The sequence below is a fragment of the Athene cunicularia genome, assembly GCF_003259725.1.
Source record: "Athene cunicularia isolate RWA chromosome 4 unlocalized genomic scaffold, athCun1 chr4_part3, whole genome shotgun sequence".
NCBI lineage: Eukaryota > Metazoa > Chordata > Aves > Strigiformes > Strigidae > Athene > Athene cunicularia.
Window position 1 is genome coordinate 22,229,939 of NW_020799100.1, and position 14,648 is coordinate 22,244,586.

Here is a 14,648-nt window from a genome sequence, read left to right on the forward strand (position 1 = left end):
AAAAAAAAAAAAAAAAAAAAAAAAAATCCCCAGCGCCCGGGGAGCCCCCGCAGAGGGCAGGCGGCGTCTCCCGCACCAGGCTCGGCGGGGCTTTGGGCCCTCCCATGCATCCTCTGTCCCCAAAGTTTTGCCCGGCTGGTCCCTGCCTGATGCACAGGCCTCCCCGGACCTTGCCAGGCACTGCAGGGGAAGGTGTACTGGTCCAATAAACCAGCAAAAATGAGGATAATTAGGTAAATTAACAGGAAGAATGCACCTTCCCCCTCTAGAAAAGGGAGCAGGAGGCGTGAGGAGGGCAGAGCGGCACTGAAAGGGCTCTGGAGCCGTCAGCTGTCGGCACGGTCAGTGCTGCCGGCCGAGCCCACCCGTGGCTCCTCTGAGGAGCCGCTCGGCCGCTGGCCCCTGAGCTGGCATTTCATCAGCGTGCTCGGCCCCTGCCCCGGCTGGGCTTCACCCCCCACGCCGGCAGCACCCCTGGGCTGTCCCGGGCAGATGCGGAGGTGACGAAGGGAGGGTGTTGTGCTACGGGTGCTAGGGCAGATCTGCCGTCTGGGACGGGAGGTGACACGTGGGGACCTCTCCTGCTCTTGGGCGAGCCTGGGTGACGTTAAGCCTTAGGACAGCAGCTGGGTTTAGGAGGCCTTGTGCTGTATGTAGCCTGGGCCCTACAGCTGACAGACGACCCTGGCAGCGCGCGATGCACAGCGCAAACGCTTGCTAGCATAGTGCTGTGGTTTTATTTTTTTAAGCACAGCACCTTCCATTACTCTCTATATTCTTTTTATAACAAAAGTAAGGTAAGCAGCCTTTCTCGTTTCTTTTTTTTTTTTTTTTTTAATGTAGCTCCTAAGTCCCTTCTTACAGTATCTGTGAAATTTAAACAGGCATAAGGCAGGTTAAGGTTAAAGCTGGCTTTAGGAATGGATGTTGGTCCCTTAGACACACAAGTAATTGACCTAGATGTGATAAATGTGTATGGTGTAATAATAAATCAGGGCAGGCTGGAAGCACTCAGCCTCCAGGAATGAGACAGTTTATGATTTAGTCTGTTTGCTTTCTGCATACCTACGTGAGATAGCTCGATATAAAGTTACTCATAAAAACCAGAAGAGCTGTGGGTTTGGGTTCCTGTTCGCTGTGCCCCGAGTCCCCCCCCAGTGATGTCACTCTCCTGTCACCCCCCCTCCGTGTGACCGCCTTGCTGGGCTGGGAAGGCAGGCACGGCGGTGTGAGGTACGGCAAGAGCTGACTATGTCATTGCGTGGTGTTCCTGCACGCCACGCGGGAGGGCAAGAACAACGCTGCGTCCGGCGGTGGGAAAACTCATTAGTATAATGACTGGAAGTGGAATGGAGCCAGGAATCTACAGCTGTTTGTTCTTCACTAGCAGAAGATGCTTTGGCATCCCCAGCATTTTCAACCAGTTCACTTTCATCGGAGTGATAGCACTCAGTGCAGCATCTTACCCCTTCTTATATATCAGTTAAAAGCTCCAGTAAACCCCTCACATCATCACTCCCTGTAACCGCCGAGATTCCACATTTCAGCATTTCTAAGGATCAGAGCAAAAGAGACTGCTAGAGTGAGCTCCTCTGGTGCATTATCCTTTGTGTTCCGCAGAGGCTCTGAGCAGTTCCCAGATCACCCTTCTACAGGATATCTCTGTTTAATCTTTAACAAACATCTCCTCAGGGCATTCTTCTCGGAGGCCTTCACCTCTCAGAGGGAGCCAGGCAGGTTCATAGGCTTGCTCTCCAAGGAATTGTAAATAGGCTGCTGATGGAGCGTGGGACCTCAGCCTGCCTCCCCTCCCCTTTAAGCTGGGGGGGTGGGAGAGCCCGTTGTGACCCAGGTTGTGGGGGCAGCACATTGTCCCGGCTCACCAGGCCACCTAGACCAAGAGAATAGGGAATCCGTGTGAGGCCGGGATTCCTTTGAGATGGAGAAGGCTTTGTCTCTAAGAGCCAAGGGGGTTAGCTGGTTGGAAGCTCCTGAATCTCCTTTCTAGAAGCTAGTCAGCCCCGTGTTTTTATCTGCTGTCCCAGCTGGTCAAGAATAAGTTTCATTTACACCATGCAGACACGAAATTAGTAAGGGTTAGTGATCAGATTCACCCACAATCTGCTCTTTAACTCCAGCGTAGCAAACTGCACGTACCCGCACGTGTTCTCCTCCTGCCTGAGGTCTGCCTGGCAGGACACGTTTTTTTGAGCTGCCCCTTCTAATTACAGAGCTAACGTTCTCAATACAAGGAAGGCATAATTACCCAGCAAGTCCCTGTTTGCTCCACAATGAGCCTCAAGCTGGAGACTACAGGAATAGTAGCTGTGATTAGACCCACTGCATGTGAAAAGGGGAAGTTCCTGGAGTTTTGGCAAGCTGGGGATCGGTCTCTCCCACTCCCCAGTTCTGCCAGGTGTCTTGGTGCGGCCGGTTTGCAGCATGAAGTCAACGTCTAGGGATCAGCCTCAGCTTCTGGAGGGTTCATACGTTTCCAATTCCAGAAATGAATCGCGCCCACGTGCTTTCCATTACACAGGTAGTAAAACCTACCACCACGGTGTATTTCATTTAACGCACATGTGTAAAACATCTGGCCGTGCACATCCAGACGGCCTGCCCGGTGCTTCCCAAGAGCTCCAGCACGTTCCGTGTACATCCAGTCTTCCTGGAAGGTGTTAGAGCTTCTGCACGTTATCCTACAGCGCACGAGTGCTGCTCCAGCCAGACTGGAGCACGCCTGGAAATCCCTGACCCCCGCCACGCATCACATGCACAGTGCTCACGGCTGACACATACGCAAGATGAGAAAGTCCTCAAAATCTGTACGGCCCCGGTTCTGTGCTGGGGGGAGGCTGCTCCTGGAAAAGCCTGGTTCTGTATATAAAATACGGGGTTCAGAGCTGGAAAGGGTGCCAGCCTGCCCAGCCTAGGAGAAGGGACGGAGGTCTGCTCCCCCTCCGAGCCTCACCCAGCCGTTGCCCCGACTGCCCTCCCAGCTCTGCCCAAGGGCTGTCTGTCTGCAGCCTAGTTCCCCCTCTGGTCCTATGGCTGTTACTCACCTAGGTTGATCTGGCCCTGTCCCTCAGCTGAAGATCCCCAGAAGGACAATCCCTATCATTATTTGTCATTCTTAGGGGCATCATGATATTGCTGAACGCCCCAGAAATAAAGGAGAACAGAGATGCAAGGGTTTTTCCTTAAAGACAGGCATTTACTCATGTTTGTGTCTTGTGGTGTGACAGTGTAGGCACCAACCGTCCCAAAGGTCAGAGCAACATCCCCCAAATATTCACAGCAGTACAGACGTTGATCAAGAGCTGAGGAGGCCCCAGACAGCGGCCCCATCCCGTGCCTTTTCCTTGTTCTGGCTCAGTTTTCTTTGTGAAGAGCACAAGCAAAAAGCAGGTGGAGGTCCTGACCCACGGTCCAGGCCAAGCTGCAGGCCAGGGCTGTAGGGAAGAAGTAGCCCAACGTGTTCTTGAACAGAGAGTCATTCTTCCTCCAAAATGTTTACTTGATTACCAACAGCTTGTTGTCTTGCTCAGACTATCCTCTTGGAATAAGTTACGCAGAATCCCTCAATGAATAAAGAAATAAAAGGGAGGGGGGGGGTTAAAAAAAAAATAAAAATCAATGCTTTAGCAGGAAAGTCAAAAGAGACCATGAAAATCACTCGCTTTTCTCCAGACTTCATTGTCTGCACAAGTCTAACCAACAGGGAACGATCACATTCATACCAGTGTTACTCCTTTCAAAGCCAAATTAAAAGTCAGGCAGTAACGGAGAGGAGGCTTTTCAAAGCAAGCCCTTCGCCTGGTTCTCACCACATTTCGTGTAGAGGGATGGTTTTGTTCTACGCACAAGCCATTTTCAGAGCCATTTCTTCCATGTCAGCTCCCAGCACCAGAAAGTGAAAGACTTCTGCCATGACCATGGAGAATTCAGCTCCAGGGAGTCTCATTTCCAGAGAGACAGATAAACAAAAAGCCACAAGACATAGGGAAAAATGGCTAATGACAGAAAAGTCAAAGAGGTAGATCCACCACATTAGCAGTGCGCCCGGCGAGGGCTCGTGAAGCAGAGGGTAATGACAGCAGCCTACCACAGCCTGGAGAGGACGATTGTGAAAGCGGGGCAAAAGAAACGCGTGAGGAAGTGTCCGAAGGGCTGCAAAGCCGCAGCTGCTACAGAGATGCTCTTGTTTTCAGGGACGCTGCTACCGTTCCTGCCCAGGTTTATGCAGGTCCTGAAGGGCTGTCTGCCAGAGCTGGAGATGTCTGGGGTGGAAGTGAGGGCGTAGAGGGTTAGAGAAAAGCCCTCTTGCACCGATTTCTGTGGCGGAGGGTCGCATTGACTGGTGCTGGAAGCCACTGGAGGGTGGTGTCAGCGTCCAGGTTTTCTCATCTTTTACCTCAGAGGGTGCTTGTGCTAGCCTGGGTGGGGTGAAGGGGCTCCATGTTCCCCTGACGCTTTCCTGCTGTTTTTAATGCCCAAGCAGGGTTAGAGAGATAAAATACATCCCGTCAGAGGGATCCCCTCAACCCCTGGGGCCAAGCGCAGGGTTTATTCCCTCCGGATCCATCGTCTGCTGCCGACTGCCTTGCTCTGGCTCTCGGTCCCTCGGAGACTCTTCCCATCCCGCAGATCTCACAAACCTGGTAAATCCAGGTGTGGGCCCAGACTGTAACACCCCCCACTCAGAGCACTGTCACTTAGCTGTCACCTCCCCACCATCCTCCTGCCTGACAGCCTGACCTTTTGCACCTTCCAACTAATTGCAGCGTTTCCCGATTTCCTGCAGGACACAAAGGGAGCCCAAGGCCCTGGCTGCTGCCTGACCCCTCCAGTCCTTTCCCAGCTCTTCCCTGTTGGGTTTGCAGTCAGGATGCGAGGAGCAAGAGGAGGAGAGGACTCTGCATATTCAGCACTTGACCCTGCCTTTTCCCAGGCAGAAATTCAAATGGGACCTCTCTAGGAGGGGATCACAACATCTCCCCGGGGCATTCCTAGCTATTGTGGCTCCTCTCCTCTACCCCAGGCTATGTGTGTTTGTAGTTACCAAATGCAAATCACATTTCCCACCCTCCTGGCTGAATCTCCCAGTTTTTTTTTTTTTTTTTTTTTCCTCTCACCAGCTCGTTTTGCAATGCTCTGCGGAGTTCACAGCCCCTCCCGGTTTCACCTTCCTCTGATCTGGGGATGCGCAGGAGGTGGCTACAGGGAAGGTATTTAAGCAATCCTAATTAAGTACCTGCATCACCTCTCGGCTCAGTCTGGCTCGGGACACAGAAACTGCAGCTATTTTGCAGCTTAGCAGCTGAAGTCTCCCTTTTCTGAGGAATGCCGGTGACTAACCCCTCATTGCATTTTAAAAGATATCTTTTGGGTCTTCAGCAGCTGTGATGGAAACCTGGCAGCTGTGGCTTTACTGTCGGTCTGGGAAGGCTAGATGTCAGCAGCCAGATCAAGTCAATGGCACATTAACAACTGATAATGATAGTTAACTCACTTGGTTAACTAGGCAAGCATATGCTTCACCCCGGAGCATTTCAACTTCCAGCTCCCAGGCTTGTCTCAAACCACCTTTGACTCTCAGCTCTTATTCACTGTTAATACAGAAACCTGGAGCACATTAAGTGGAGGGGATGGTTTACAATAAAAGCTCATGAATTGATTCCGTGACCCTGCAGAGGCTATTAAAAATGATTGAATGAATATGGAAATGAGTAATTGTACAGCTGGACTCGGGGCTGAAGGCGGCCAACTCCATTCAATGAAAACCACAAATAAAGCGAAGCTCACGCGAAGCCACCAGTCTCGAGGTCGTGCTATGAGCTGCGGGGAGTTGCCCTCGGATTTCCACGACGTTTACCTGCCCTCTCGGTGCTCTGGGTTCTCCTCAGCACCCGTCTGCTTGGACTCACCCTCTCTCCCCAAAGGCTGCATGACCAGGAATCTCTCACCCCGTGCAAGCGCTTGGCCAGCTTCCGTGCTAGGGAAAACAGGGGGCTGTCAGAGCCCCCACCCCGGCTCCTGACTCCTTGCAGTTCACACACGCATGCTTAGCTAGTCCAGCTCACATTCAGACCAGAAAATAATCCCTGTCTGCCTCCGTTTCCAGCCCCCAGCACTGATCCCAGAAGCTGGCTGGTCAGAGACCTGAAGAAGCGGGTGGTAGAAACCTTCCAGCAGCTTTGCCATATGTGCACCGTAGCTGGGGCTGACAGATACCTGTAATTAAAGACAAACCTGGGCCAATGAGCAGCAGAAAGAGTTAAGACAGAACTGGTCCCCCCCGCTGTGTGTAAGGGAATGGACATGGGGCTTTAGGCTCTCCTTAGACATGTTCTTGCTTTCTCTGTGGCCAGAGATGGAGGAGGGAGGTTGACCTAGGAAACATGTCGCACAGAGGTATGATAGAATATATTTATTTTAAAAAATACGCACCAGAATCCCCCTTAGATTAAGTATAGAGGCTAAAGTTTCATTCTTATCCCCCAAGATCCTCTCTCTAGACCAGAGTGCCCGCACACCTGGTATTCAGGGGGTGGAAGGAGTGGGCTGAAAACCTTAGTGGTCTGCAAGAAGGGGCAAGAAGGAGAAGCCATGAGTGTGCCACACCTTGAGAGGGCTTCCACCTCCAACACAAGCCCAGAGGGCAGAAGCTACAGTGCCGACATTGTGAACAGAAGGCAGTGTTTCCATGCTGCCCTGCTTCGGCAGCCGCTGGGACCGCTCCTGTCTCCAGGTCTGCCCGCTATCATCCGTCACCCCTGAGAGCAGCGGCAATCTCCGTGCAGGTCGTGGGGAGGATTGAGGAGTTCTGTCTCCGGGAGCAATAGCTGGCTCTGCCTTCTTCATTTCAGGTGCTGCAAAGGGCTCTGGGCCAGTATTTGCCCCTGAGGAGGAACACTCCGTGGTGCTGGGTGAGCCCGCAGCAGAAGCCCGTCCCCAGAGGAGCTGCCCATGACCCCCTCACCTGGAGCAGCTTTCTTCCCCTGCAGCCTCCTCCCAACCAACAGCTCTCTACCCCCCTTCCCATCCATCACTCCTGGCTTTCAGGCCACTGTCAGAAACCTCCTGCAAAGAGACAATAGCAGCCCAGGGTCCCCATTCACCCCTGGAGAAAAGGGCCTGTGCGTGCGGCGTGATAAATGGTTTGTCCCCAGCTGGAGACAGAGGGCTGGATGCTGCCGACCAGCTGCAGGAGGGCAGCCCTTTGTCTCGCTCCGGAGAGGTGGAGCAGAGGTCGGCCTCTGGTCTTTGGCTTCCCAGTATCACTCAGTCTGAGGTCTTCCGCGGTAATGTGAGAGTCCAGGCTTCCCACACAGCCCACTTCTTGCTGGAGCTCCGAGCATCCCTCGCGGTTGGCGTTCGGTGCCCTGGAGGACACCAGCACGAGAGTCCTCCCGCCTGCCGTGACGCTGCTGGTGTTATTTACAGACGTATCTCTCCACCTTCCGCCGACACTTCTTGCACACCACATAGCAGCACCAGTGATACTTGCAGTGACACCTCTCCACCACCTCCTCCGTGTAGGTGTTGTAGCCACGGCCGCAGCACATCAGGTTGCAACTGTTGCTGCTCACGGAGGTCTTGTTGCACTGCCTGTCAAGGTGGGATGCACGAGTGGGAGCTGAGGGACCGTACCCATGGCCTCCTCCCAGCCCTTACATGCTCATAGCAGGAGGCAGCAAGACAGAATCCCAGAACCATCTGGGTTGGAAAAGCCCCTGCAGCTCCTCCAGCCCCACCATGACCCTCCCCCTGACCGTTCCCAACTCCCCCAGATCCCTCAGCGCTGGCTCAGCCCGACTCTTCAACCCCCCCAGGGATCCCGGGGACTCCCCCCTGCCCTGGGCAGCCCATTCCAACGCCCAACAGCCCCTTCTGCACAGAAATCCTTCCTCAGAGCCAGCCTGACCCTGCCCTGGGCAGCTTGAGGCCATTCCCTCGGGGCCTGGCGCTGGGGCCTTGGCTCCAGAGACTCATCCCCCCTCTCTGCCCCCTCCTGGCAGGGAGTTGCCGAGGGCCAGGAGGTCTCCCCTCAGCCTCCTCTTCTCCAGACTGAACCCCCCCAGTTCCCCCAGCCGCTCCCCAGCAGACCTGTGCTCCAGACCCTGCCCCAGCTCCGTTGCCCTTCTCTGGCCACGCTCGAGTCATTCAATGGCCTTTTTGGGGTGAGGGGCCCAGAACTGAACCCCCTCAGCGAGGGGCGGCCTCCGCAGTGCTGAGCCCAGGGCTCAGATCCCTTCCCTGTCCCTGCTGGCCACGCCAGTGCTGACACAAGCCAGGATGCCATTGCCCTCCTTGCCCCCTGGGCACGCTGCTGGCTCCTGTTCAGCCAGCTGGCAATCAACACCCCCAGGTCCCTCTGACTGAGACACACCGGTCTGCTTGCAAACTGGGGTCGGTGTCCGCTCGAGTTCCTGTGAGGGTGTTTGAGCAGCTGGGGCGGAGGTTGGGCACATTCTGTGTCATGCTGGGGGCAGGAACTTCCCATGGAGAAGGAAGGGCAAGGACCAGGAACTTCTGCTCCTGATAAATCTAACAGGGATTGTGAGTCACAGCCCTGAGGCAGCCCTGGCTCAACCTTCAGACCAGGCTTCATCCCTCTAAAAACTCCCCCCTGTCCCGCAATCGCTCCATCAGGAGACATGTGGGAAGCACCGCAGAGTCCGGCCTGCCGAACCGTCTGGTTACGGGCTGGCAGCACCCACGGGCGGGCAGGGAGAGGCGGCGTTTCCCTTTCTGACTCCTCACGAGGTGCATCCTCTGCTGGAGAGTGGAGCTGACGGGCTCTCAGGGAGGCCTCTCCCTTACCTTTACGCCTGCATAGCTCTGTAAGAACAACATCTGCCTTCCTGCCCCCCCCGGGGACTTTAAGATGCAAAGGTTTCCCAGCGGTGGTTTCTCCACCCGCACCTGCTTCCTGGATCACGCTCTCGAAGCAGACACTCATCAAATTAGAGCCTGAGTTAGAGCGTATTTGCAGCAGTTTCTTACCTGTCCTGTGTCCCCAGAGACCCCAGCTGTTGATTCGGCATGCAGTAGTCGGGAGAGTTGATGAGATAAACCAGATCTGTCTCCTTCACTGGCCTGACATCCATTTCTTTGGGTACCAGCTGCTTCCTGGGCCCTATGAGCCGGTGGGTCACCCTGATGGCTGCCAGGTACTTGGACTTGAGGTCAGAGGCAATTTCATCCAGGTTTGGCAGTCCTTTCCAGCAGGTCTTCACCGAACAGGAGCCTGAAACACCATGGCATTTACACTTGGTATCCAGGGAGTCACTCAGCACCTGCAGAGGACAAGAAACCAGATGAATTTGCTTCTGCTTTCTCCTGGTACCCACCCTACGGGTCAATTTGTAAAAGACTCCATGAGAAGTTTCAAGAGATGAAAGAGCTCAGCTGCTTATCGCCACCTTTAAACTGAAAGAGCCCTCGGGGAGCTCAGCCCTGCTGGAGCTTGCAGTGGAGCTGGTGGCTTCCCCAGCCAGCGCGGGTGCAGAATGGCCATGTCCTCACCTGGGGAACACGAGGGCATGAAAGCACAGAATCGCACAGCTCTGGGCAGAGCTGGGGAGCCTCTTACCTGAAAAAAAAGTCTCTCGAAACCAGAGATTAATTTAGAGAGGAGACACTGCTTTATTCTGCACAGGGTACTAGGTGGAAAGCTTCCCCGAATGAGGCAAATCAGCTGGACAGGCCTCGGCTTCCCATGAGAGGGGTGGGAAAAAGTACTGGAAGTACTGGTGTGAAGCGGCAAATACCTTGTGCTGGTTGTGGAAAGGGTGCGAGCATGGTTGGGGGGGCAGGGGGTGGATAGGAGCAGGGGGTGTCTCTGCAAACATCTTTAACTTCGTTTTAACCATTTAGTTGCCTCCTGACCTTAAGGAGAGCATCCCAACAGCCTGGCCGGAGCCTACTGTCCTATACTAGTCACCTCTGCCCCCCCCCCCGGGGTGCTGTGAGGTGTGCTGGGCTGGCGAGAGAAATCCGGGTGGGCACCGAGAGAAATCCGGGTGGGCACCATACCCACCTGCCGCCCCGCTGCATTGTTATGCAGGTTCATGGCCTTGAGCCCCTGGGTCCCCAGCTTGCTGGATTTTAAGGGGCTGTCAGCAAAAGCGGTGCCAAGCTGGAGGCCGTAGCGCAGGTTGTCCCCGCAGCCACCCCATCTGAAGTCGGGCCCGGGGACCTCGGAGGGGACGGAGCCGCAGGAGCAGAGGGGGAGCTCTCCCGAGGTGCAGGCTTGGGCGATGGAGTGCGAGACGGCGGCGGCGGCCAGGGCGTAGACAAAGGCGGATTCCCGGGTTCCTGGGAAGAAGAGGGGGAGATGTCCTTCCTCCCTGCCCCGCCAAACACTCCTCTCAAAGCTCTCACAGTGCAAAGTTTTTTTTTTTTTTTTTTTCTTTCAACAGAATAAAACCAAAGCCCAGCGTTTTTTTTTATACTGTACTTTTACCCCGTGCCACCCATGATATTACACTGTCAGCGTCCCCACCTCTACCCCCCTTTTTACGGAGCCTCTAGCAGCTGTTTTTTGTTTGAAATAGAAGTTACTGTCTGTCCATTCCTGTAGATCTAAGTCGCACAGGATTAGGGCTGGTGTAACAGCAGCAAGTTTTCTCCAAAAACACACACCTGAGACAAAATTAACACCCAAGCGCTGGAGATTAAAGCGCTGCCTGCAAAGCTACGTGGGGCGGAAAGAGGAGCACGAGCACAGCGGGTGAAGCGTCCTTTTACCTTTCAGCAGGTCAGGGCCAAAGCTGGGGGCACGCCGGATGGAGGAGCAGTTCCACCTCATGTCCGCGAAGGTCTTCTGGCAGACGCTCTTGGTGTGGCGGGCGGCCTGGACGATGCTGGGCATCACCTCCAGGTTCCTGCGGCACAGCTGGAACTGGTCGGGCACCAGCCCGGCGAGCAGCCGGCAGTGGTGGCTTTCGTTCCAGGCCACCCCGCTGCCGCTCTCCGTCAGCCCGCTGCGGGGAGAGGATGGGGGTCAGTGGGGTGGTGGGGGGGGATGCGCAGCACCCCTCAGCTGCAGAGGGGGAGCCCCCAAGAGGGGCACGGCGGAGGGACAGGGTGCATCCCCCCCCCTCCCTGGGGCCACTACTCACAGCCACTGGATGGCCACGGAGAGCCCCAGCTGACAGAGCAGCGTGGCGATTGCGCTGGGGTGACCCATGGCCAGGGATGGGACCGGCACCGGGGCTGGGAGCGGGGCTGGGGCCACCAGCCACCACCGCCCCCTTTTATAGCCCAGGGCAGCGCGGTCCTCCCCCCCTTCCCCCCCCGGGGAGGGGAACAAAGGCGGTTTCGGTGCCATTCACAGCGGGTTAGGGCCGTGGGGGGGGGTACAGCTCTAATTAGCAGCCACAGTCCCTGAAACAGCACCTGGGAAGGGATGAAGGGATGCGGGAGCAGCTCTGTGTGACGGGGAGCTGGGGCCATCCGGGCTGGCACCTCACCCTGCTGAGAGCCCAGCTGCCGCGGACCCCTTCATGCCCCCGAGATGCTGAGCCCGACGGCCGGACACCTTTGGCACCTTTGGGAGAGCCAGCGGGTCACAAAGCAAATACACATGTTTTTGCTCAGCACCCGAAACTCCTCCCTGTCCCTGGCTGGCAGGAGTCGGAAAGGGAGAACATTGGTTAAAGACAGATGGGGTTGGCACAGACAGATAATAATTTCTGACTTTTTTTTTTTTCTCCCCCCAAGAAGCTTGAAAAAATACATATTCCTTGAGCCAGAAAGAGTGAAAGTCTTGACCGTGCGCCTCCTCTGTCTCCAGACCCCAGCGAAGACCCCCAGGATTCTGTCATAACCAAGACTCCTGCTGTATACGTGTCAATCAGGGGTGCAGACGCGGCTCTCACCAGGCCGGAGAGGACTGAACGTGGGGAAATCCTGCCCCGAGACACCCTTCAGCCCCTTTTCTTACAGCCAAACCATCCTACTGACCCGTGCTCGGTCAGGGCATCGGCCGCTGCTAGTGGTTTCATAACTGCAGAGACAGAGGGTGAGCGGAAGGACACACGTGGAAGGGCTCTGGGCGTGCAGCCCACCGGCTCATTGCAAATTAATTGGGTTAGATCAACCCCTCCCTGCTGCGGGAAGGTGCGGGGCTGCAGCGCCAGGGCTGCTGCCTCTCTACAGCCACGTGAACTTGAGAAACAGCCCTAAAACTGAACGCGCCCATTAGAAAACATGTGGTCAGAGCAGGATCTAACGCAGCGTGGGGCTGTCTGGAGCTTGTCAGCGCGTCAAACCCCAGCCCATCCTTGGCACGGGCCTTTCTGTTGCCTTCAGCACCCCAAAGCGCAGGAGGGACAGCTGAAGGACTTCACTTTGAGTCTGTCGCTGGGCTTTTCAGATCAGGACTAATTCTTTGATGTGTACTGCTAATTCCAGTCTCCTGAAAACAGCTTTGCCGCAATTTGCCTCTCCAGGCCAAAAAAAAAATGAGCTAAAAGTCCACTGGCTGCCTCAGAGGCAGCCCAGAGGGGAGTTCGGCTGGTGCTGTGGGCTGACCACGTGCACGGTGTCCGTGAGCCAGCGCTGGGCACTGGTATCAGCTGCAGAAGGGCCCGTTCCATCGCAGGGACCAGATTACAGCTGGCAGAAACGACGCAGCCGGGGAGACGGTGCCTGCATGGACGGGGGCTGCTTTGGTGTGATGTTGCCATGGCTCGCACGTGCTTGCGACGAGGGGTTTTCTTCGGGAAGCTTTCTGTTCCCCAAGTAGAAAACCCAAAGCCCAACCTTGCTGCTGCGAAGACCTGCAGGAACCAGGTCGGCTGATATTTCCCCACAGTGGGAGGTGATATTTGAGGGACAAGTCCAGCTAACAGCAGCTTCTCTTAGAAACAGTCCCAGGTTGAAGATTTCTACTTTGGGCTTTCACTTTCTCCCTCGCTGTTCAACTTCCCTTCTCACTAGAAGGTGCTTTCGCTTTCCAGGAGGCAGCTGGGTGGTTGGTTAGCATCCCCCCACGACCTCCCTTGGACTCGCTATCACGGGCACTAAAACTAGGACACGCAGCTTGAATGGTTGACCTTCCCAAACTACTTCCCTTGGGATGAAAAGGCCAAGGTGCATTGTGCTGGAGCAGTGGCCCATGAGGAAATATCCTGCTAGGAAAGCGCCGAGGTCACTCCCAAATCCCAAGCAGAGTTACAAGGGGCTTAATTAAAGGACAGAAAGAAAAGAAAGATGCTGTATTCAGTGTCCCTGGAACCAGCTGGCTCTGATCCCATTAACCTCCCTCTCCCTGATGCCTGTGAACTGCCACCAAAGGGCTCCCGCGTTACAGCAAGCTCTTGTCAGCTGAGGAGCGATTTTTCAGCAGGAGTAGGGAAGATGCAGGAAAAAAAGCAACATTTGCTGAGCTGCTCATCGGGGCGAACAGCTGGGATGTCTCTGCAGAGGGCACGTGGAGGCCAGCAAGCACCATTCATGGATTTCTGCTTCGGAACGCAGGAGGCCTGCCCTGCTCTAGACATGCCGCTGGCTGGACATTGGCACTATCGGGCTGGAATTCCCTGGTTTAGGGCAAGAGGAGCCTTTGCTCACTGCAACCGGTACTTAGAAAATGGTCCTTGAGTATTTCAGGGTGGGAAATGCTTTTCCGGCTGCGAAAAGCAGAGTCCATGTTGGAGAGGAAAAGGGATAATCCAGGTCTGTGTTCTCTAAACACCAAACCCCATGCTTTGGTTTCTGACTCTAAAATGAGGGACTAAGATGATTAAAATAACAACGATTTTCAAATTTTCATGGGATAAAATGAAACAAGAATGTAGCAATGAGCATGCCCTCCCCTAGAGCACACGCTGCTCCCAGCCACTACAGACCAAGGTACAAGAGTCCTCCAGCACCGGTGGGACATCAAGGCAGGTCTTGCCCAACTCCTGCCCTCTCCAGCCCGGATCATTTGCCCCACGGAGGGAGGCGTAAGGGCAGGTCAGGCACTACACCCCCATAGCTGTGGGGTGGGTAACTCACAGCCCGCAGGGAGGCATCTGGGCAGACTTCATCCACGCGCAGGGCGTCCACCCCAGGGAGCCCCTGGAGCATCTTCTACTCCCTAGGCTCCCTATGGTCCCAGACACGATTCAAACACCCTGACCACTTCCACAACGCAATTCGCTGGGTTTTTATACAACATTAGGTGACCCCCATGAAAAAAACCCCCTCTCTCTTGGAGAACCGCACTTGGCTTCAGAGTACCTGTGACAAAATCCACAAAGCGGTTTGAGACACAAGAGCGTGCAAGGGGGTTGGAGCTGCACCGTGCCGTACGGAAAAAGCCAGGCAGAACTGGTGGGGAAGGGTCTCACCACTGCTCAGCTCACACCTCCTGTATGATCTGCTGCAAAGACCCACTGCCCACACCGATCCGCAGCTTTGAGACACCTCAGTGCACCCTCCAAGGGCCAAAACTCACCAGGGCTGTAGGACAGGTGACAATTTTCTCCATTTTCTACAAGTCGCCAGATCTTCATCCCGACTCAGCTGCTCCCTCGTCAGCCCACTGTCTCCTCCAGCATCCGTGCTGTTTAAGAAAGCTGCTGTTTGTTTTGCTCCACTGGCACCTGAGGCTTGGCATTGCCGTCCCGTGGAAGATCAAACTCCCTGGC

General features: G+C 55.2%; 2 protein-coding genes across 2 annotated transcripts in view; both read right to left on the minus strand.

The window, feature by feature from the left end:
- Nucleotides 1–6,864, minus strand: part of IGBP1 (immunoglobulin binding protein 1) — a 12,971-nt gene extending 6,107 nt beyond the window's left edge. Inside the window, exons 1-4 of the mRNA XM_026848827.1 lie at nt 6,625–6,864; nt 6,084–6,234; nt 5,876–5,995; nt 4,106–4,280 (exon numbers count right to left, since the gene is read on the minus strand). Coding sequence (XP_026704628.1) covers nt 4,106–4,280; nt 5,876–5,995; nt 6,084–6,234; nt 6,625–6,864 — 686 coding nt within the window. The remainder of the gene's footprint in view (nt 1–4,105; nt 4,281–5,875; nt 5,996–6,083; nt 6,235–6,624) is intronic.
- Nucleotides 6,865–7,315: 451 nt separating this feature from the next.
- On the minus strand, nt 7,316–11,197 carry LOC113480098 (protein Wnt-11b-like). The gene is made up of 5 exons (XM_026848696.1): nt 11,130–11,197; nt 10,756–10,991; nt 10,046–10,323; nt 9,010–9,302; nt 7,316–7,611 (listed from the first exon to the last, which is right to left on the minus strand). The coding sequence occupies exons 1-5, from the start codon at nt 11,195–11,197 to the stop codon at nt 7,437–7,439; spliced, it is 1,050 nt and encodes a 349-aa protein (XP_026704497.1). The 3' UTR covers nt 7,316–7,436.
- Between the last annotated feature and the right edge of the window lie 3,451 nt (nt 11,198–14,648).

Coding starts and splice junctions, on each gene's coding strand:
- LOC113480098 (XM_026848696.1), bottom strand. CDS start 11,197: ATGGGTCACCCCAGCGCAATCGCCACGCTGCTCTGTCAGCTGGGGCTC. Junction 10,992..11,129: donor TCCGTGGCCATCCAGTGGCT/GTGAGTAGTGGC, acceptor CTCTCCCCGCAG/CGGGCTGACGGAGAGCGGCA. Junction 7,612..9,009: donor TCTCTGGGGACACAGGACAG/GTAAGAAACTGC, acceptor CCACCTTGACAG/GCAGTGCAACAAGACCTCCG.